This window comes from Musca vetustissima, unplaced genomic scaffold (assembly GCF_032173495.1).
Source record: "Musca vetustissima isolate MV318-11 ecotype Yass unplaced genomic scaffold, APGP_CSIRO_Mvet_v1 utg39613, whole genome shotgun sequence".
Classification (NCBI taxonomy): Eukaryota; Metazoa; Arthropoda; class Insecta; order Diptera; family Muscidae; genus Musca; species Musca vetustissima.
In genome coordinates this window covers 43,145-66,079 of record NW_026875038.1, presented here as the reverse complement: position 1 = coordinate 66,079, position 22,935 = coordinate 43,145, and the positions used below count along the sequence as shown (strand labels likewise).

Here is a 22,935-nt window from a genome sequence, read left to right as displayed (position 1 = left end):
CTCACTCTATGGCGTCTATAAAAACTCCCTCCAGCTTGTCTATAAATACAACTTCCAGCTCGTCTATAAAGACTCCCTCCAGCTCGTCTATAAAGACTTCCTCCAGCTCGTCTATAAAGAATCCCTCCAGCTCGTCTATAAAGAATCCCTCCAGCTCGTCTATAAAGATCCCTCCAGCTTGTCTATAAAGACCCTCTCCAGCTCGTCTATAAAGACTCCCTCCAGCTCGTCTAAAAAGACTCCCTCCAGCTCGTCTATAAAGACTCCCTCCAGCTCGTCTATAAAGTCTCCCTTCAGCTTGTCTATAAAGACTCCCTCCAGCTCGTCTATAAAGACTCCCTCCAGCTCGTCTATAAAGACTCTCAAGCTCGTTTATAAAGACTCTCAAGCTCGTCTATAAAGACTCCCTTCAGCTCGTCTATAAAGACTCCTTCCAGCTCGTCTATAAAGACTCCTTCCAGCTCGTCTATAAAGACTCCCTTCAGCTCGTCTATAAAGACTCCTTCCAGCTCGTCTATAAAGACACCCTCCAGCTCGTCTATAAAGACTCCCTTCAGCTTGTCTATAAAGACTCCCTTCAGCTTGTCTATAAAGACTCCCACCACCTCGTCTATAAAGACTCTCAAGCTCGTCTATAAAGACTCCCTCCAGCTCGTCTATAAAGACTCCCTCCAGCTCGTCTATAAAGACTCCCTCCAGCTCGTCTATAAAGACTCCCTCCAGCTCGTCTATAAAGACTCCCTCCAGCTCGTCTATAAAGACTCCCTCCAGCTCGTCTATAAAGACTCCCTCCAGCTCGTCTATAAAGACTCCCTCCAGCTCGTCTATAAAGACTCCCTCCAGCTCGTCTATAAAGACTCCCTCCAGCTCGTCTATAAAGACTCTCTCCAGCTCGTCTATAAAGACTCCCTTCAGCTTGTCTATAAAGACTCCCTCCACCTCGTCTATAAAGACTCCCTCCAGCTTGTCTATAAAGACTCTCAAGCTCGTCTATAAAGACTCTCAAGCTCATCTATAAAGACTCCCTCCAGCTCGTCTATAAAGACTCCCTCCACCTCGTCTATAAAGACTCACTCTATGGCGTCTATAAAAACTCCCTCCAGCTTGTCTACAAATACAACTTCCAGCTCGTCTACAAAGACTCCCTTCAACTTGTCTATAAATATTCCTTTCATCTCTTCTATAAAGACCCCCTCCAGCTCACCTACAGACTCCGTTAAACTCGTCTATAACGACTTCCTCCAGCTCGTCTACAAAGGCTCACTTCAATTCGTCCACAAAGACTCTCTTCAGCTCGTCAAATAAAATGTCTCAGTCGATTACATTTTAAGTACCCGGTATATGCCCTACACTAGAACATATATATGCAGATATGTTTGTGTAACAAATTCAATACCACAATGGAATATTTTGTTGTTCTTTAAAGGAACAAAAAAAAAAATCAAATAAAATATTGAAAAAAAACAATACATATTCCAGCAACACATTGGAAAATGAAATATTTATAAGTTTTACTTGAACGACAGAAAAAAAACAAAAACACGATGGCGACAACCCTCAAGATCTGCATGCGTTTACCTAGCCACCCATTCTTCTTCGACTTCGATTTTTTTGTCCGAGAATTCGGGGTCAAAACCTGTACGAATCCATAATGGAAAGTGAAGAAGAAAAAACAAAGACAAAACGTCAATGTGTGTTATTGTCGCAATTTGGCATAGAGGAATTATATGACCACAAGTATAACAAAAAATAAATAACAAAGAAATGAAGCAAATATAAATGAAAATGTAAAGCAAAACTAAACGTGTTGAATGGAATATTCCTCCAATGAAAACTGTTGCAAAATAATGTATGGTGTACAGGTGGAATTCACAACGTCAGTGGCTAAATCAATACCCGAAGTTTGTTGGTTTTTGTAATTATTTAAAATAAGTATTTATTATAAAAAAGAAAATAATTCTGGTTTCCGGTCTTTGTATTATTTGTTTGCAATCATTATATTTTGATAGTTCTTAAGTCATTATTTGAGGTTTTAGTAAAAAAAAATAAACACTTCAATCTACCTATAATGTTGCCTACTGTCCGTCTATTAAAACTCCCTCCACCTCATCTCTTAATACCCCTTCGGATCGTCTATAAAGACTCCCTATAGCTTCTCTAAAAAATCTTACTCAGATTGCCTATAAAGACTTGTCACAGCTCGTTTATAAAGACACCCCTCAGCTCGTCTATAAAGACTCCCCTCAACTCGTCTATAAAGACTCCCATCAGGTCGCCTATAAAGACCCCCTCAGCTCGTCTATAAAGACTCCCCTCATCTCGTCAGAGTGCCTTTAAAGACATTATTCATCTCTTTTATAAAGACTCCCTCCAGTCCATCTACTCCTTTCAGTTCATCTATAGATACTCTCCTTATCGTCTTTAAAACATCCACCAGCTCGTCTATAAAGACTTGATTCAGTTTATCTATAAAGGCTCCCTCCATCTCCCTTTATGAAGACTACCTTCATCTTCTCTATAAAGACTCCCACCAGCTCGTCTATAAAGACTCCTATTATATTGTCTATAAAGTCTCCCTTTAGCTCGCAAAATTTACTTAATTTTATTATTTTTCTTTTATTTATGAATTTTCATTTTTAATTAACTTCCTATTTGTTTTTTTTTTCTTTTTTCCAGATAATCGGCACCAAACAAATTTTAGTACGTCCCGATGGCACCTTTGTCAAGGATCGTACAACCTCAACATCATCGGATGCATCACATACGGCTGCGTCAACATCACCGCCGCTGGCGAATACCTCGTTCCAGGATTCGGGCAATAATAGTACGTGTAGCGGCAGCAGTAATCACTTAAATTCAACTAGCAACAGTATCAACAGCAGTTCACTTAACATCACAAATAATAGTTCAACGCCAACATCGCCAAATACTTCAATAAGCAATTGTACAACATCGACACCATCTATAAATAATAATACAACCACCACTAATAGCAATAATAACAGTAACAACATCACAAATGGGCCAACAACAACGCTGGCTAATGATATCATCGAACAATTGCCCATTGCAATGGCCCAGGCTGCTGGAAAGCCTTTACAGGAAGCTATCGAAGAGGTGAGTTTTTAAATTGATTGAATACAAATTTTAAAATAATATTAGCGTAAGGGAGTCCCCTTGTTCAGCTATAGGGACTTCCTTGATGTCGTCTATGGAGACTTCCTTCTATAGAGACTGCCTTCTTGTCGCCTGAAGAGACTCCATTTTCGTCATCTATGAAGACTCTCTTTTGGAAAATTTAACTACAAGGGATTTCTTCTGTAGGGATTTTATTCCGCTTGTCTATAAAGTCTCCCACCCTCTTGCCATAAATACTATCTTCCTCTCACCAATTACTACTCCCTCCATTCATCTATAAAAGACTCCTTTCCGTTCGCCTACAAAGACTCCATTCTGTCTATAAAGGCAACCTGTCTATAAAGAAGATTTTCAGATCGACTATAAAGACTTCTTCTAGCTTGTCTATAAATACGCCTTCTAGCTCGTCTATAAAGACATCCTTAAGTTCGACTATGAGACGAATTCCAGCTCATCTACAAAGTCCCCTCCAGCTCGTTTATAAAGACTCCTTCCATGTCTATAAATATCCCTTCCAGCTTGTAGGTAAAGAATATATCCAGTTCATATATATTTAACCTTTAGGTGATCTATAAAGATTCCGAACAGCTGGTCTATAAAGACCGACTTCTGCCGGATTATAAAATCCGCCTTCATGAGGTCTTTAAAGACAGCCATCAGCTGACATTAGTTTGTGTATAACAACAAGTTTCAGTTAGACACTTTTCCTCTTTTGCGATAACTCAATTTTTTTTTACAATATGTATAAAACTATCACCCAACTAAATCAAATATTGAACAAAAATATAAAACACAACAAAAATGCTAGTCATTATTTTTTTTGGAAGCAGGAAAAAGTGTGAAAGAAAAGAAAGTGCTACTAGTGGTCTTATCACAAAGATTAGATTAACGAATTGAAAAAAAAAAACAAAAAAATATGGAACACCAACAAACTCATCTAAAAATATGATTGCATACCTGCTGAACTTTGAAACATCGAAGTAATTGCTAATCAAAATAGATTAATTCGAAGGCAATATGATATCAACTGAATGGAGCTTAAGCTTATAAACAAGCGTATTGATTGGTTGGCAATTAACCACTCCAGAAACCTGTCAATAATTGGACCTCTATAATTTCCGATATGAAGATAAAATTTAAATATTGTTGGCAGATTTTTGTTCGAGCAAATTATGACATTTTATTAGAAGCAATTAAATTATTTATACCGAACAATTTTTATGGGTCTTGGAGAACAGGTTGATGGGGTTACTATTATAGATATTAAATTCAATATTTGTTTATAACTTGAAATGATAATAACATTGGGCTTCTAAGAAAGTATTAATTGAAGTGGATATAGTAGTTATTCGGAAAATTATTACTCAGCCTATATAAATAATTATCATAGCTAATCTGACTAGCAAGATGGAATCTTTATAAACGAGCTGGACGGAGTCTTATAGACGAGCTTTAAGGGAGTTTTTATACACCAGCTGATCGGAGTCTTTCATAGACGGGCTGGAGGAAGTCTTTATAAACGGACTCGAGGGAGTTTTTATAGACGCGTTGGAGGGAGTTTCTATAGATTAGCTGGAGGGTGTCTTTTTAGACGAACTGAAAGGAGTTTTTCATAGACGAACTGAAGGGAGTCTTTCATAGACGAACTGAAGGGAGTCTTTATAGACGCGATGGAGGAAGCCATTATGGTTGAACTGAATGGAGTCTTCATAGAAGAGCAGGAGGTAGTTTTTCATAGACGAGCTGAAGGGAGTCTTTCATAGACGAGCTTGAAGGGAGTCTTTTATAGACGAGCTTGAAGGGAGTCTTTCATAGACGAGCTTGAAGGGAGTCTTTCATAGACGAGCTTGAAAGGAGTCTTTATAGACCAGCTGAAGGCAGTCTTTATAGACGAGCTGAAGGGAGTCTTTCATAGATGAGCTTGAAGGGAGTCTTTCATAGACGAGCTGAAGGCAGTCTTTATAGACGAGCTGAAGGGTGTCTTTCGTAGGTAAGGTGGAGGCAATATCTACAGACCAACTGCCTACAGTATTTATGGAATTCGGTCTTTATAGACCAACTGAATCCCGTCTCTGTAAGCGAATTGAAGGTTATCGCTATAAGCACCTTAGGTCAGGTTTTGGAGAACAGCTGAAGATATTCATTACCCTGAATCCCGTCTCTGTAAGCGAATTGAAGGTTATCGCTATAAGCACCTTAGGTCAGGTTTTGGAGAACAGCTGAAGATATTCATTACAGAACAGCTCGAGCTGAAGATGTTTTTTATGCAACAGCTGAAGTCGGTTTTTATATACCAGCTGAAGTCGGTCTTTATAGACCAGCTGAAGTCGGTCTTTATAGACCAGCTGATGTCGATCTTTATATATCAGCTGAAGTCGGTCTTTAAAGACCAACTGATGGTAGTCTTTTCATCGGTCGGTTTTTTTTTTATTTTCAAGACTAGTTGAAGTCATGTTTTGTAAACCAGCTGAAGGTGGATTTTATTGATTTTATAGCCCCATTGCAGTAAGTATTTGAGAGATAGATCTCGGGGAGTCTGGGTGGATGATCTAGACATCAGGGTGTCTCTGTAGGTTATCTGGGTCTCAAGGAATGTAAGTAAAAATATCGTTTTTATAGAGGGCCCGATATGAGCCCTTTCAAATTTGTGCCCTTTCAGTTGTGTGAATCGTTGGAGGTGTTGGGATGATGGAGTTCCCTTAATAATCATAACCGATTAATTTGTTTACACCCTAAGATATGATATTAAGTAGATTATTTCTAAAAGCTATTTCAAATATGCAACAACACTTCAAGATTTGAGTGAGAAAATTGACACCAATTGTACAAATACATATTTGTCGTCTACGATTTCAAAAAGCGAATAGAGCGAAGCGAGAACAAATATTGCAACAACCTTGACATAATATAATGTACATAATGATATGCACACAAAAATGGGAACCCATAAATTATTTGGAGAGCATACATATTTTTGCAAATTTAATTTTTTCGATGTTGAAAAGATTTTTATTTGTTAAGACCCATATTTCCCCATTACTAATTAATTGGAAAACAATTTTGAATTTTTACGAGTGTTTGTTTGGATGTTATTTTTGTATGCAACACATTTACCTACAGAACAATGAAAACTAGGCCCAGCTCTTTAAACGGATTTAAAACAAATTTTGTTTGCCTGTACTTAAGCTAAATTTATTTGTTGACGTTTGAAGTGCACTTTGCTGCGCATGCGCATCATTTGCAAGCGTGCCCTTGTCACATGCCGGACATTGACAAGTTTTTATTGCAAATTGCAAGCGTTTGTTCCAAATGAAAATATGAACATTGAATTAGAAAAATGATTTTGACTACAATTTTACAAACTAATTGACGAACACTTTGTCGAATTGAAAAATTATTTAGGGAGTTGACATATGTAAGCATTTCCAAAGAGCTATATAAAATCTATAAACATGTTCTTATGGTCAAGTTTTATAACTTTAATTAAAGCCATATAATGGTAAAACCAATAATATGTCGGGAAATTTATATTACAACACTTGCAACCCATACGATCTTTGGATTATATTTGAAAATTTTCTTCTTCTTAGCTCTTTATATTTCATGGAAGTTTTTTTCCGTCAACTTCTACATTTATGTAATCCCTTATCATCCGGTTAGTTTTTTATATTTTTTGAGCCTAAATTCTTTGGACAGTGGTATTAGCTTTGAAGGTTTCTAAATCTCTATTCTCAGTATCGGTAATGATAATTTAGTATTGCACCTAAAATAGAATTCTCTCACCTATAGCTGGTGGTCGGAAAATCTCTTGAGATTTAAATTTAAATCAATATTTCCTGGAATTTTGTTATTTTCAATAATTTCCATATTGATGCAATCACTTATCATCCCGCTAGTTGTAGCGGTTTTTTTCTATCTTATTCATGCATTTAAAGCAAACAACCGCAACAACAATTTGAATAGTCTCTTCAAACATGCATGATGCTGTCAGATGTTGATATTTTTCTAATTGATTTGTTAAATAAATAATAAAAGTAAGTAAAAATGTTGTGGGGTTCGAAAGGGTAGAATTGTTTATACACATTACTATGTGGTGTGCGGATTCAAAATTCCTTAAATCGGTCGGGATCCTTATATGGAGATTATGACACTACAAATTGTCTGCTAGCAGGTTGTTTATTTCGGAAAAATTAAATACTAAATTACAGATACTCAGATTGGAAATCTGGAGATGGGCATTGAAAAACAAATAACTAAGAAGGATATTTTTTGGGAAAGACATGTTTATTCGCTTCGGTTGGAAAATTTGTCTACAACTTTCAAAATATCGAAAACGTAGCGGCGACCCGTATGGCCAGCAAAAATATTTTCCACCTCTGATGAAATCGAAATATTAAAAATTATAGTCACTGAAAATATGGGTACAAAATTACTTTTCACCTCTCTAGATCCCTAAACGCCAATTTTTAGTCACTTCGACATCACGTACGGACAACACCAAATAGGAATGATAGGATATAGCCCCACCCAGAGGAAAATAGCAACACTGGTTTTCAAATATTTATTAAAAAAGTCTTTCAGTAGCTACCAGAAGACCTGAAGCTCTTTTTATCGAAGGCCAACAGGTCTTCATCGCATACGAATAACACCAAATAGGAAATATAAGGTATAGCGAAACCCAGAGGAAAATAGCACAACCAATGCAAGTAATTCAAGGAGGTGTTGTTTCTAGGCAATGGTAGATGGCAGCCCCATCACCTAGGGAAATCTATGGTGGACGATTATCTAAAGATATTTCCCGCTTCTCATGAAACTGGAATGTTAAAAATTATAGACACTTCTGTAGCGAAATTTGGCTAAAATTTTCAAAATACCGAAATTGAGGTCGTGAAGTTAGTTTTCACCTCTCAAGATCTCTAAACGTCTAAAAATAATCACGTCGCTGAGAAAATGCAAGCAATTCAAGGAGGTTTTACTTCTAGACCATGATAGATGACAGCTCCATCACCTAGGGAAAGCTATCTAAAGATATTTTCGCTTCTCATGAAACCGGAATATTGAAAATTATGTACACTCCTGCGAAATTCGGCTAACATTTTCAAAATATCGAACATGTGGGTGCAAAGTTACTTTACCCTCGAGAACCGTTAATGTCAAATTATAATCACTTCGTTGAGAAAATGCGGGAACTTTGTTAAAAAATTGGGCTGGCGTAATGCAGTGGATAGTTTGACAGACTAGTAACCGATGGGTTCTGGGTTTGAATCTCAACGGAGGAGGAAAAATTATCTCAATGAGATTTTCGAATATTTATAAAAAAAAACGTCTTTCAGATTAAATGCATTCGAAGCTCCCTGAAGACCTGAAGCTTTTCTTATCTAAGATCTGTAAGTCACATATAAATAAAACCAAATAGGATTGATAGGATGTAGCACCGCTTAGAAAAAACTGGCAACACTAAAAACAGCAAGGACCCTAACCACTGCATGAAATTTAAGGAGGTGTTGTTCCTAGGCAACGGTAGATGGTACCACCATCAATTAGGACAGGCTATAGTGGAACGATCGTTTACTTAGCTAGAATAACATCAATGCCATATACCGCAAAGGCCTTTAAAATATAGAATATATGGCGGTAACTTTATTTACCAGCTATGTCAGTACATGGACCTATATTCTTATTTTCTACATATATTTATATTGTACTTTAAAATTTCGCAATGTCAAATTACTGTTCGTTTGGTGGTAAATTTTGGGTAAAGTTTTCAAAATACCGAAAACTACGACAGCTTCGGTGTGAAAACGCTGCTTAAACGTTTGAAATACCAAAAAATGGGGAGTTCCCGCTAGATACTGATATTTTTAGGAGGAAAATTTTTTACAACCTGAAAATCTGAAACGTCAAATTAAAGTCAATTCGGTTGAATATATGGAGATACCATTATATAGGGGGCTACCCCGATCCTTGATCTCATATATTAAAAATTGGATCATGGTTCGGATTATTACTCATACAAAGTTCCCGTCCTATTTTCAGTATTTTGAAGTGGATTTTCCAACCGAAATAACCGCATATTTGCATTACGGATTTTTGGTGGGTTAAAAAAGAATTGTTCAGTATTTCGGATACTTTGTGGTAAAGGACATCCATGCAGAAAATTTTCTACGCAAGTCCATATATAGCTCCTATACAAATTTGGCGTCCTATTTAAGGCTTTGATGGTTCTATGCGTTTTTTCAATAACTGTATTAAGCCATTCCGAATTTTTGTTGGCTATACCAGAAAATCGATCGATGTTGATAATTTTTCGGTTAGAAGATTGAACCCAAAATTTAAAATTAAAGCCATTTTGGTTCAAGTGGTCCAAAATATCGATTTTTGCTAGGTACTGTGATACTGTAAAAAGTAGACCAATGTTGCTTGAAAAGGTGTGGTAGGAAAATTTGCTACCCAAAGATAATCTAAAATACCAAATTACTGCTAATTAGGTTGAAAAATGTGCCAAAATGCTTCAAAATACCGAATATTGGGGGTTAGGGTTACAAAGAGGCTACCCTAATAAGTTTACCTATATATCCCATTTTTAATACCAAAAAGTTTATGAGTAGTGGTCAGGTCTACGACAAGTATTTCAAAATGTTGTAAATAGAATGATGAATTTAGTATGCCCTCCATCTTGTGGTGTAGGTTATACAAAAATCTATAAATTCCCTATTTACACACACACTCACACATTTACATATTCTCCAGACGATTTTAGCAATAAATGCATTTAAGTTTTGGTAAATATTTTAACAACAAGTTATACCAACAACGATAAACACACAGTGTGAAATGTTTTGTTTTTTTTTGTTTCTGAGAGTAAATCAAAGAAATAGATTTTTCCAGACCTCAACAAAATGAGATAATCTGGAAAATCTAGGGTCTAACAAACATCGAAATATGGTGTATAATGTTTTTTTTTTCACAAGCCAACAACAATAATAAACAATGACTTTTGAAATTATTGACATTTTGCAACAGGTTAATGTGCTGTCAAAATGTGTTGACAAAAAAATTCCGTGGAGTTATATGCGATCGTCGGCAACGATTCTCTCTCAGCAGCCCTTTTTATGAATTTCCTGCTTGTCATGCCCACGATTACAACAAAAGTGTATGGCGTAATGGTATGATGAAGTGATGGTCGTATCAACTACGTGTGTGGTTACTTTTATTGCACTATAGATTTGTTGTTGTTGGGTTCTGACGTTTATTTGTTGCCAACGCCAACAACAACAATAGCAACAGTAATATTCTGAAGTGTAAATATAGACATAATGATGACACTGCTAGAATTGTTGAGGTTGTAAACGATTATGATTGCTGCATTTAAGTCAGTTGGCTGATGGCTAGTTGTTTGGGAGGCAGTGGAGGTGGTGTTGCCACTTAACTTGATGTGTGTGTATGAGTGTTGTGATTTTTTTTCTATTTGTCCAATAACATCAAAACAATAATTCAACACAACAACAAAAATAGCATCTCGGCAAATAGTCGCTGTCACGCAAATATGCCAAAACTTTGCGTGTGTTTGGCACGCGTTTTTTTGTCTTTCAACAAAAAGGCATAACAAATTCGAATTGAAAAATAGAAATAACAATAAAAATAATTAAAAGGAAATAAAAATAAATGTGAATGATGTGTGTGTTTGTATGTCGCTACAAATTGCAATCTAGCAATGATATTTTAAAATTGACATTTTGCATCAATAATTTGATTATGATGAAGATAGAGGTTTGATAAATTTATTTTTAGAATGCAAAGGGGGATGTCATCCGTAATAACGGACATCGGGTCTACAATTTAGACTCTCATCTGATCTGCTATAAAATTTAGTTCGTGTATAAAAACCTTCTCCCATTATTTATTAAAAAAAAATCTATAGAGATTGACTAAGATCACCCAAATAGATGCCCTGATCCTGCATTCTCCATAAAGGACAATTTAACTGCACATTTATAAAGCCTTGCAAATTATATTAGCCTATAAAGACACGGTTTCAAGTCACATTAAATTAAAGGCTTCGTTCGGATTTACTTCCCCATTTATATCGTTCTACAGCGGTTTTCTGTTGCAGTTTATTTTTATTATCTCCTCTATAAGGAGTAGAGTATATTATCTTTTCCATTCCGTTTGAAACACATAAAAATAATCATCGGAGAACACATAAAGTATATATTGTCCTAATCGGAATAAAATTCGATGTGGATTTAGGCAGGTCTATCTATCAATCTGTCCATTGCTGAAATCACATGGAGTTTTGCTACCCTTGGATGTTTGGTATCGAAATGCGAGAAATCGATCCAAATAGTGGTATAGCCCCGTAATACGCAATGACCATGTCGGCATTTTAAATGTTTTGATTTTGGCGAATTTCAAACGGCTGGCAAATTAGCGTATATTATATTGAAAACTTGTAACTTTGCATATCGACGCCTCCGAACATAGTATGCTAAGTCGACTTAGCATGTTTTAAAGTTCTTTACGTTTTTAGATACTACGGTCCTTAATTTATATTCTCTGAAATTTTGGTATCATTCCAAACCAAAGTTATAAGCAAAAATGTACTTAGCATGGCCCCTATATATGAAACTTCCAAACTTTGACATAATTTTGTTGTTGTTTTATATTTGAAGATTTAAAGGATAAGACAATTATTTGACAAAATGTTGTTGTTGTTTTTGTAATAAATGAGAAGCCCTTCTTTTTGACGGCGGACAAGATTTCCGACCACAGAATCGTCCGAATCCGAAAATTCCCCCTTAATCCTTTAACCGCACTCTTGAAACGTATTGTCGGTAGTTTGGATTTTTTTAAGGAGAAATGACTGCATTTCGGATTTTTGGTGGGCTAAAAACCTTCCACATTGGTCTATATTTTGACGTAGCTCCAATTCAAAGTTCCCGCCCTATTTTAGGTATTTTTAAAGTTGGAGCCGGATTTTCCAACCGAAGTGGCTGTATTATATCATTCCGGATTGTTGGTTGATAAAGAAACGTTGATAGTCCCGATATGTCTGACATTCAATATGGAGGGTAAAAACTTCGACCAAAGAAGATAATCCATATCAACTGGCCTGTAAAGACCAGCTGGTGAAATACCACTTTCAGCTGGCCCATATATACCACTTTTAGCTGGTCTATAAATACCACCTTCAGACACATAAAACACCACATTTAGCTGGTACTGTAAGGACCACCTTCAGCTTTTAGCTGATACATAAAAAATAGAATTCAGCTTTTCTGCAAATACCCCTACATTTAAGACGACCTTCAGCTTCTACTTTTATCTGATCCATAAAGAAAATCTCTTATCCTTCAAATCGTCTATAAGACCGCTTTCATATGACCTATAAAGACTCCTTTGAAGTCTCCCATGAATGTGGTTTTCAGCTTTTCTATAAATCTAGTCTGGAGTCGATCTGTCGTTAAGTTCGGTCAGGTCGTGAATTGAAATCAAAACACCAGAAATGTTGGTACCCACATTTGGGGAATGCTTCAAAACATTACTCGCTTTTTTTTATCGTCGTAGAAGAAAAATTGCAGATTCTTGGGTCTAAAATTCGTTAGGTACTACAACATACGGAAAAGGGGACAGGATTTGTATGTCAAAACACCTATCAAATGAGGCGGAACTTTTATACAGTGTCTATGTCCAAAAAATTTTCTTCAAAAGCCGAAATGCCTAATCTCCCGTTGAAGCTCCTTTTCGAAAGGCTACTAACTCGTTTATAAAAAAAACTCCCAGAATTTTTGCTATGAAAGACAACCTGACCTATAGCGGATTTATGAAGGACTCTCTGACCTTCATCCCATATATGAAATACACCCATGTCTATGAATGACTTCATGGAATACACCATGCATTCTACAACGTTTATAACGACCCGGATGTTTTTATCTTGGACACATTTTTTATAAGATTTCCGGACTTCCTGATTTTCATTATCTCCATAAGTTTCGAATGACTCCTGATGGCCCAATTATCTTCTGTTTGAAAACCTTATTTGTAACCCTTCTTTCCCATCTCTAGACTATACAGACTTCATGAGCTAAAGTTCGTCTGTAAAGACTACCTAGAGAGTTTGTCTATACAAACTCCTTAATAAACTGTGTAGATTCCTTATGCAGTCATCCCTTAACTCGTCTGTAAAATACTCCCCTCTGAATCGTCTATAATGAAAGTTCCATTAGCTCGTCTATAAAAAAATGCCCTTTTAGTCATTAGTTTCAGGTCATTGGCCTTAATTCATACGTAAAAGTCATAAACAGATATTTGTTGCCTATTTTTAGGAAACTACAGTTATAAAAAAATATTTGCCTACATCTGGCAAAATATTGAAGGAAATTGAGTTTTGAAATTAAAAAGAAACCTCTTGATTTTTGAATTAAGCTAAGTGATTTGAAGTACCTTAGCAAACAAAGATCGGAAAAAATTGCCGAAAATGGATTGCATTTTAACAATAAAAAATCAAATAGCACAAATCAAATAAAAGATCAAACGTACCTATTAAGTAAACAAATGTTGAACTGTGTTTTAAAACACTTGAAATAAATTAATAGTATTCTAAAACCTACAAAAATAACAACAATATTTACTAATGTTCTCTCTTTATTACAGTTCGATGAATATCTACGTTCATTGTCGTTGTTGGATACCGATTTTAAAATCATTACCGATGGTCAATTGCCCCTGCGTCAGTGTTTACATCGTGAGGCCTGTGTAAAGGATATCGAATTGCCTTCGTACTATAATAAATTCAGTGATCTACGCAAGGAATATAACAATTATAAATCGGGTGATTTGTCAAGGGCTTTGGTCCCCGTCAAGGATGTCAAGAAAATGCTACAAATGCCTGTGGTGCCAATTGTACAGAGTATTGGTGAAATTATGAGTGGTAGGATAAAACTATGAAATATTTATTTGAAACTATTTTTAATAATTTTTTTTCTCTCCTCTCCTAGAACTTAACCTCACATCGGTTGAAGAAACGGATTTCTATATTCGTGAATCTCGTGATATGGTCACAGTTATTCAACATTTACTAAGATCAGGTAAACTATTTGTTGTTCTTCGCTTTCGTTAATGATTTTATTGCATGGAATGCTGCAATTGAATTTGTTGTTGTTGTTGTTCTTTTTAATTTGTTTTTAACATTTGCCATTAATAAATATTTATTTGATTTTCCAAACATTTTGTTTTGCAGGTCATAAATTTACAGCCAGCGAAACGGTTAGCTTAGTTTTAGAACCTGGAATTTGGTAAGTATTGAGAAATTCATTTATAATAGACTAGGGGAATTTATGAGACATATTAAAACAAAGTTGTTTGTTATTAAATTGTTAATTACGTAATTTCTAAATTGAAATGTTAAAAAATAATAATTAATTAAGTAACATTAACAAACAATTAGTCAAATTGCTATAGATTCTGAATTATCTTCCGTCTTCAGCTGACCTATAGAGAAAGACTTCAGCTGGCCTGTAGAGACAGCATTCAGTTGGTCTATAGAGACAGCCGTTAGTTTTTTTATAAAGACAGCCTTCCGCTGATCTATAAAGAAAGCCTTTAAGTGGCCGGTAGAGATAGCCTTCAGATGGCCTGTAGAGGTAGCATTCAGCTGCATTTAGAGACAGCCTTCAGTTGATCCATAGAGACAGCTTTCAATTGGTCTATAGAGGCAGCCTTCAGTTTATCTATAAGGAACGCCTATATAACCGCACCCATATGATAGTATACGAAATTATAGATATTTTAAGGATTTCAATATTTTATTTTATTTATTTTATTTTTTTATACAATGGCTCGAATTTTATTATTTTAAGCGGCCAACGGGTTACAAAGTCGCATTGGAAACAATTTTCGGTATAGGTATACTTTTTTATATAACACTTATAAAGATCCAACTCGGTTTTTATTATATCGGTCACTTTCCTAATTTATTGTTGCCAATATGACCCTCTAGAGTCAATTTAGACTGTCGATCGATCTGTCCATGACTTTGATTATCAAAGTACCAGGTATCTATGTTTAGAAATTCTTTTAAACATTACTCGCCTTTTTGAGCGTCGTGTAAACGAAATTTCAAGATTTTTGGTTCCAAAATTCCACATACTGAAAAGGGGACATTATTTGTATGCCAAAATACCTTATCAAAGCACCAATGTCGCAAACTTTCCATGAATATATTTTTTACACGTCATTTACATCCGGAATGCCAATTTAAGCCACTTCTATTCATCCCAGGAGAATGAAAATGTTTCAAATTAAGTAGAACTTTTATAGGGTCCAAATATAGAGTTTTATTGCCCAAATATATGACAAAACATAAAGTCATATTTCAAATATTTTAGAAAGATTTTTCATCTAAAGTGATTACAATTGAGTATTTCCATTGTAAAGTGAGATACAAACTCTGCTTGGAAAAAGTGTCGGTATAGGTCCGCTTTTTTGTGTAGCACCTGCAATTATCCCTCATGGTTTTCTTAACATCGGACTCTTTTTCAAATGATTGCTTCCAATACGACCCTCTGAAGTCGATCTGGGCAATCGTCGTTGAGTTCGGTCAGGTCATGAATTGAACATGGAAAACACCAGGTATGTGAGTACCCACTTTTGGGGATTATTCAAAATATTAATCGTATTTTTAATTGTCGTAGAAACAAAATTTCAGGTACTTGGGATCTAAAATTCCGTAGGTCATTCAATATACTATAAAGGGGACAGGATCTTTATTTTCAGTAAGGAATTTTTTAAAACTTCAATAATCCGGAATGCCAAATTACAGCCCCTTCGATTGGAAATTCCTCCTTGGCCAATGAAAATGTTTAAAATGAGGCTGACTGTTTTGTATTTTATTTTTCAAAGTAGGAAATATATAAATCAGAATTGATTTGAACAAAATTCAGTCTAGCCGCCATTTTAAGCTCATATACATTTTCGGACATAGATTGAAGTCTTATCTACATCTGAATCAATTTGGGCATAAATTTACATTTCATTCCGAAAAAAACATTAAGGAACGTTGATATATTTTACATATGTATACTAACAGACGTCGCCTTTTCGAAGCAATATTGACATGAAATTGAACGAACATAAATATGTGATATTTATCTATATGTGAAACGACTAATATGAATCCATACACTTGTTATTCTGCAACCTATGCCAAATTTGATTTCATTCGGGCAGATTTAGAAACATTTACATAAAATCGGATGAAAATATTTATGGGAGCATATGTAAACCTGAACCGATTTCAACGAAACTTAATGTGTACTCAATTGAGTGCACAATGCCAAATTTCGAGCAAATCGTAAGAAATATAAAGGCCTTGCTGTACAATTTATTTTAAATCGGTCGAAAATATTATATATTTGAGCTATATCTAAATCTGAACCGATTTTTAGCAAACTTAGCACACAACATTCTAGACACAATTCATTGCGCTAAGCGAAATTTCGTGCAAATCGAAAGAAATATAGAGACTTTGGTACACCATTTACATGAAATCGGACAAAAAATATATGGGAGCTATATCTAAATCTGAACCGGTTTTCACCAATTTCAATATTGTGCTGTACCAAATTTCATCAAAATCGGATTATAAATGCGAACTGTACTTTGTTTACAATTTAATTTCAGCAGACGTACGGACTCTATGTATACGGATTCTATGCATATTCTCAAAAGGAACCATGGGTCTATCTCGTTTCATTTTGCCTGTTACAAAAACATATACACTAAGACATAATACCTTGTACCACAGTGTGGCGAAGGGTATGAAAAGGGGGTTATATGGGGACAACCACCAAAATGGGACTAGTATTATTAATAATATAATTTATTACCAAATACGAATACAAAATAGGAAATTGTAGCGAATTCGGTTCTAATTTGGGGATACTGTTATATAGGGACTACCCGAAAAAATGGACCTAAATTTGTATTTTTTAGTGGAGAGATTTGGTATCTAATGAGAACCCAAAGCATCAAACTTCAGCGAATTCGGTTGTAAGACGCTCTGAAAATCATCAAAATTCCAAAATTTTGGGTTACCGTGATATGGGTTCTACCTGAAAAAGCGGACTTATATTTAAAATTTTTGGTGGAGTGATTTTTGCAGTGAAAAAATTCGCTTAATACCCCCAAAATACTGAAAATTGAGGGGTACCCTTATGTGGGGGCTACCCGAAAAATTGAACCTATATTTATCATTTTTAGTGGACAGATTTGGTACCGAATAAGAACGCAAGGTATAAAAGCGAAATCAGTTAAAAATGCATTCAAACCCCCAAATTACCGAAAATAGAGGAGTACCCGTATATGGGAGCTATGCCTAAACGTGGACCGATATAGCACATCTTCGAACTTGACCTGCCTGCAGACAAAAGACAACTCTATGTCAAATATTGGCGATCTATCTCAATTTGTTTCCTTATATAAATAGACCGCTGATCTAGAATATATAAAGTTTATAGGGCCAGAAATGATTATTTCGATGAGTTACAAACGAAAAACTAATTTAATATATCCTCCATTCTATGGTGGAGGGTATAAAAAAAAATACAGAAATATAATATACATTGGGCGCCACTTTTATTGGAATACAAAAATGTCATAGATAGAATTTGGGGGGATAATACTGAGTATATATGTAAGTGACGCCCAACGTTTAAGGACATATATCTATATCTAAACCAATGAGTACCAAATGACGGTTAAGACTCAAGTCGGTCCCTTGTGCAATAGGGATCTTCCTCATGAGTATGTTTGTAAGTGGTGCCCAACGTTTAGGGAAATATATTTTTATCTGAACCGATTTATACCAAACGGAGACGAATGCAATCGAGACGTAAGTTGGTCCCCTGTGCAATATGCATTATCACTGTGCCAATGAAATGAGATGTTTTCGACTTCATCGCAATTGTTATTGTCCAATTGCGACAAAAATACATGGCGATTTCTTTTCATTTTTTGGGAAAACTATTTTTTATTATGGATGCATATTTTTCCTATAGGCTTCAAACAAATATTTTCATGGCTTTCAGTCTTCAGGGAAAAATATTCATTGATAACATATTTTACTTAATATTATCTAATAGCTTGAGAGTAGATTCCCATACCTCTTCCCTTCGGCCACATTCGAAATTCTCACTCAAAACACAACCACCCTTTCTCTCTCCCACCCCAATAACAATTTCTCCCATGCATATTATTTATGGCCTATGTCATAAAAAAAAACAACAAATATTTATCAGAAAGTATCTTGACACCAAGAACTCGGTGACACCTGATAAGAATGATGATACTCTTCAATTCCAATCCAATCCCAACAAGATTATCTTTTTGAAACTAAATAAAAACGATATCTTCTTACACAAGAGCAATTGACGACCATATGTGCGTGTGAGTATGATTCACTGCAACTCCTTCTGCTGTAGCATGTGTGATCCACTAACAGACTGATTGTCTGTCCCTAAGAGCCTAAGAAACTAAGTCAAATCCCGAAAACCAACCACTTGTGTTTGTGTGTATGTTTGTTTCTTTTAAGCGTGTGTATTATCAGCTGGAAACTCACACCAAATGTAAACAAACCAGTGAACTACAAATAATCCCAAAACGAAAAAGAAGAATAAAAACAAAAAACTGAAATAATTTGACACTTAAAGATCACTCAAAACAATTCTGAAGAGGAGGAGCAGCAATGATTTTGTTGCTTGCTTTTGTTCAAAGAGAAAACCCAAGTAAACCTATGCAAGAGAGAGTGGGAGAGAGCTAATCATGTGTGAGAATTTCCACTCGAACCTAGAACTTCGAAATTCGAATGACTCGGACATGCTTGAGGCAGCTATAATTCGATATTGATTTCCCAAAACAACCATTGGTTCTCTGTTTAAACATGACTTCTTGGTATGACAGTAGCAATTTTTATTTAAACGGTGCTGGACGGTGTATCATATTTGGATTAGATTTTTTTGGATTAAAGAAAATTTTAATTAAATTTCCGTACAAAAACAACAACACTACGTAAATAATCAATCTCAAAACAGATTATTTGTTATCGGATGCCGCTGTTCAGACAACATAAAAACGAAATACCTTCCATCGAATAAAATAAAAATAAACAACAGCTATAAAAAAAATAAATAATTTTTCGTTACTAAATATTTGTGACAATGTCGGAATACTTTTTTTTTTGAATTCTTGTTAAATACACTACATAAGTAGTACATCGTGGCAAAAGTAAGAACAAAAACAACTAAAAATGCAACAATCCGAAAAAGTGCTTTTAAAATAAAACTGCAGCCCCAATTCTAGCTTACAAAGCAATTTTTTAGAATTCTGTTTCGTATTGCTGTTTATTGGAATTTTTTATGTGAATTTCGAAGTGAGTGTGTTTGTGGGTTCGTATTGCTGTGTTTATTTTTTTAGAAAAATATTTATTTATTTATTTTATTGGATTATTTGAACATTTTCTTTAGAGAATAATACATGAATAATATGAGAATGGGGCAAACATTGGATTATCAATTGAAAAGGATAGCAGAGAATTAGAATGATTCTCAAATGATACAGATTACAGACTTAGTTTTTTTTAGTGGATGACAACATTAGAAATCGGCATGGTTTTGAATCAATGGAAATTGCCAAATTTTGTTATCTTCTACCTTCCGGACATCATCTTTATTTGAAAGTGTATTAGAAATCAAATAATTCCAATCTAGTGAATACAAAAATTATCTTAGATGACGGGGCATTTCGTAACCGTACATACTATTTACTCAATCCTGCAATCAAATTGCCAATACATTACCAACAAATCTAGATTTTTTCGCCCTTATGTAGTAGAGAACTATTCTGTATAAGTATGGTGAATGGAAAAACAGAATGTTGAAATAAAAAAAATCGATCATCTAAATTATTGTTGTGGATAGCCACACTCGTGTATACTATTTCCAGAGGGATCTTGGACTTGATAATAATAAGTGTTTTAAAAAATCCAAGCAGAAATCCCACATAATTTTCCACCTACAATTTTGCGCAACCTATTGCTTGCAAGCCTCATACAATAGCGCCATCCAATTTCAGTCGTTTGTAATTTCATATTTTAGGTATTTTTTGGTTGGTAAATCTCCCCATCTAAATAAAAACCGGCCTATCTTTCTTTAGGTGTATCCCATATTTTATATATTGTGAGTAGTGACTATAATTTTAGGTAGTATTACTATCGACCTTAGTTTAGATATATTCACCATACACAGGATCCATCATTTTTGCGTACCTTGAGGATATGCTTCCCAGCCTATTTCTTCTATAAAAAATTTTAAATGTTTGATATTTGAGTCGTTTATTTTGAAAGTGGTTTAAGTACATTTTTTTTCTAATATTAATATATTTAAAGGTTTGGGTTTGAATTGTTTCAAACATACTGTAAAGTGGTATTGATTTTGTTTGTGGTTTTGTGCCCTTACACATAATAGAATATATATCGTAATTTATTTAGTAGACTTTTCTACAAAACCAAGATTTGTGTCAGAACCTATAATGGACTTTAATCACTTACAAAATAAACGACTAATATCTGATTTTGATTACCTAACTTACCTCTCTACCAAAGATTCTCTAATTTTTTTAGAAAATGGCCCATACGAAAATTTTATGTTATGTTAAATTTCTTCTTGGAAATATTGTCGGTATAAGTCAATTTTTATACCCTCAGCCTTATGGCTAATAAGCCTTTGCTACGCAAAAATATATATATGTTGCTTTGGACCAAATCCGTTTCGGACAATTTGGAGTCTATTTACAAATGTCCGTCCGTCTGGCCGGCTGGTGAGCACGATAACTTTTGAATGGAGTAACCGATTTCATCTAAACTTTGCGCATTGTAATATTTTTTCCAAACCTAGTTAAAGTTCAGAGGTGGGGGCTATCAGTCCAGTTCTTCTGGTACAACCCCCACTAAATGGTCAAAATCGTGATAAAAATTAATTTTTATATTTGAATTTTGAGATTTGAACCAAACTTTGTTTAACCTATTGTCTTTACCAAGGCTTTATCAAGTCCGAAGATAGGTCCCATTGGTCCTCCCCCCACAAATGGCCAAAATTTTCATTATTTTGAAACCCAATATCAGACGAATGGAATGTCCGATTTGAACCAAACTTAATACAACCTATTATCTCTACCAAACCAATATTAAGTCCGAAAATGGGACCCAATGTCATGATCGTTTGTGTAAGATCTGTTAAAAAGTCGCCGACTAATAAAAGTCTTGTTTTCAAAATTAGTTATTTTTCCCCTTCCCTTTAATGCATTTTTCCATCGAGTAGTCTTTTGAGATCTGAGAAATGGAAAATGTCGCTATGGACCTTCTCAGGAGAATTAGATAGATTCTAAAGCCCTAATTGCTGTCATTGGAACGAGGATGTTTTTTTAATGTGATATTCGGTGATATTTTCTATAGACAGAGATCAGAAACTTACCATCGATCCACGATTTTTTACCTCATTTAGAAGCTTTAGGGCTAACAAAAATTCTTCTGACGTCGTAAATTTTGACCGGGCCGATATTTTGATATTTTCCAATATGAGCAGCACCTTCGAAATATATAAAATTGCTCGGGGTCATTATATGCCAAAATAATGACCGGCATTTTTAATGTTCTGCAAATAGATTATTATTCTCTTAAACTCCAAACTATACACAAAAATCTAAAATAGTACGGGCGATATCAAAAAACATGGCCTACATTTAAAATATTCGGCGAATATGTTTTTTATTCTTCAAAAACACACCATTATTTTGGATAATGCAGCTAAAACATTTATAATATTGAAAATGGGCGAATCTTTATATGAAAGCTATATTAAAATATTTACATATATTAAAAAAGTTTCGGAAAAAAGTTTTTATCCTCCAAGAACCCGAAATGGCAAACTAAAATTACTTCGATTGAAAAATAAGCCTATGATGATCAAAATGGGGAAGACGTTTATATGTGATCTATGTGGAGCATTTTCGTGGATTTGTTTTTCAACCTCCAAAAACATAGACTTTGTGCTCAGAATATGTTAGACACCGTCTGCGATAAGTTTTAAAGGGTCGTACTGTCAAAATGAAAGAAATTAAAAATTATGTGAAATCAGGAGAGACTGGAGGTGGTATTGAAAAAGGGAACTTAATGTTCATATTTTTAAGAAAAGTGTGCAGAATGGTGGAATATCGGTTTTGCACACTAACTGATAGAAAATCCCATTATTTTCAACTGAATTTTAAACACCTCAGTCAGCCAACAACCATGAATATTTTAGAGGTTTTCTGATGAATGTCGAACATGAAGGGCCACACTATCATAGAAGCAAAATTTGAGCAAGAGTGCCAATCAAAATCATAGTGTGTATTCCGCTTCCTGTCCTGTACTGCTTGATTTAATTACTTTGAACCAACAAGGACATTTCGAAAATCTATTCTCCTTAAATTCCACTGAACTCGTGGTGGAAGGAATAACAACCTTATAAAATAAAACTGACTCAGGAATTAATGCCGATAAGCCATTTGAACTAATGTTGTCAAGTCCATATTAAAAAAAAACCTTTAAAAATTCCGACTTGTATTGAGTTACGGGGACTATGGATGAGTGTACATTCTATCCTTTCAGGACTAGTAACACATTTTTTAAAACAAACTCTGTGAATTTTTGTATAATTTGTCTTTGCATTAAAAATGACGCCCAACATAATAGTCATAAACGAC

At 34.9% G+C, this 22,935-nt stretch overlaps 1 protein-coding gene across 1 annotated transcript in view; it reads left to right on the top strand.

Moving 5' to 3' along the window:
* The window catches only part of LOC133337543 (RNA-binding protein fusilli-like), a 78,557-nt gene that overhangs the window by 34,261 nt on the left and 21,361 nt on the right, over window positions 1-22,935 (top strand). The window contains exons 2-5 of the mRNA XM_061545762.1: window positions 2,677-3,117; window positions 13,795-14,071; window positions 14,139-14,228; window positions 14,381-14,435. Coding sequence (XP_061401746.1) covers window positions 2,677-3,117; window positions 13,795-14,071; window positions 14,139-14,228; window positions 14,381-14,435 — 863 coding nt within the window. The remainder of the gene's footprint in view (window positions 1-2,676; window positions 3,118-13,794; window positions 14,072-14,138; window positions 14,229-14,380; window positions 14,436-22,935) is intronic.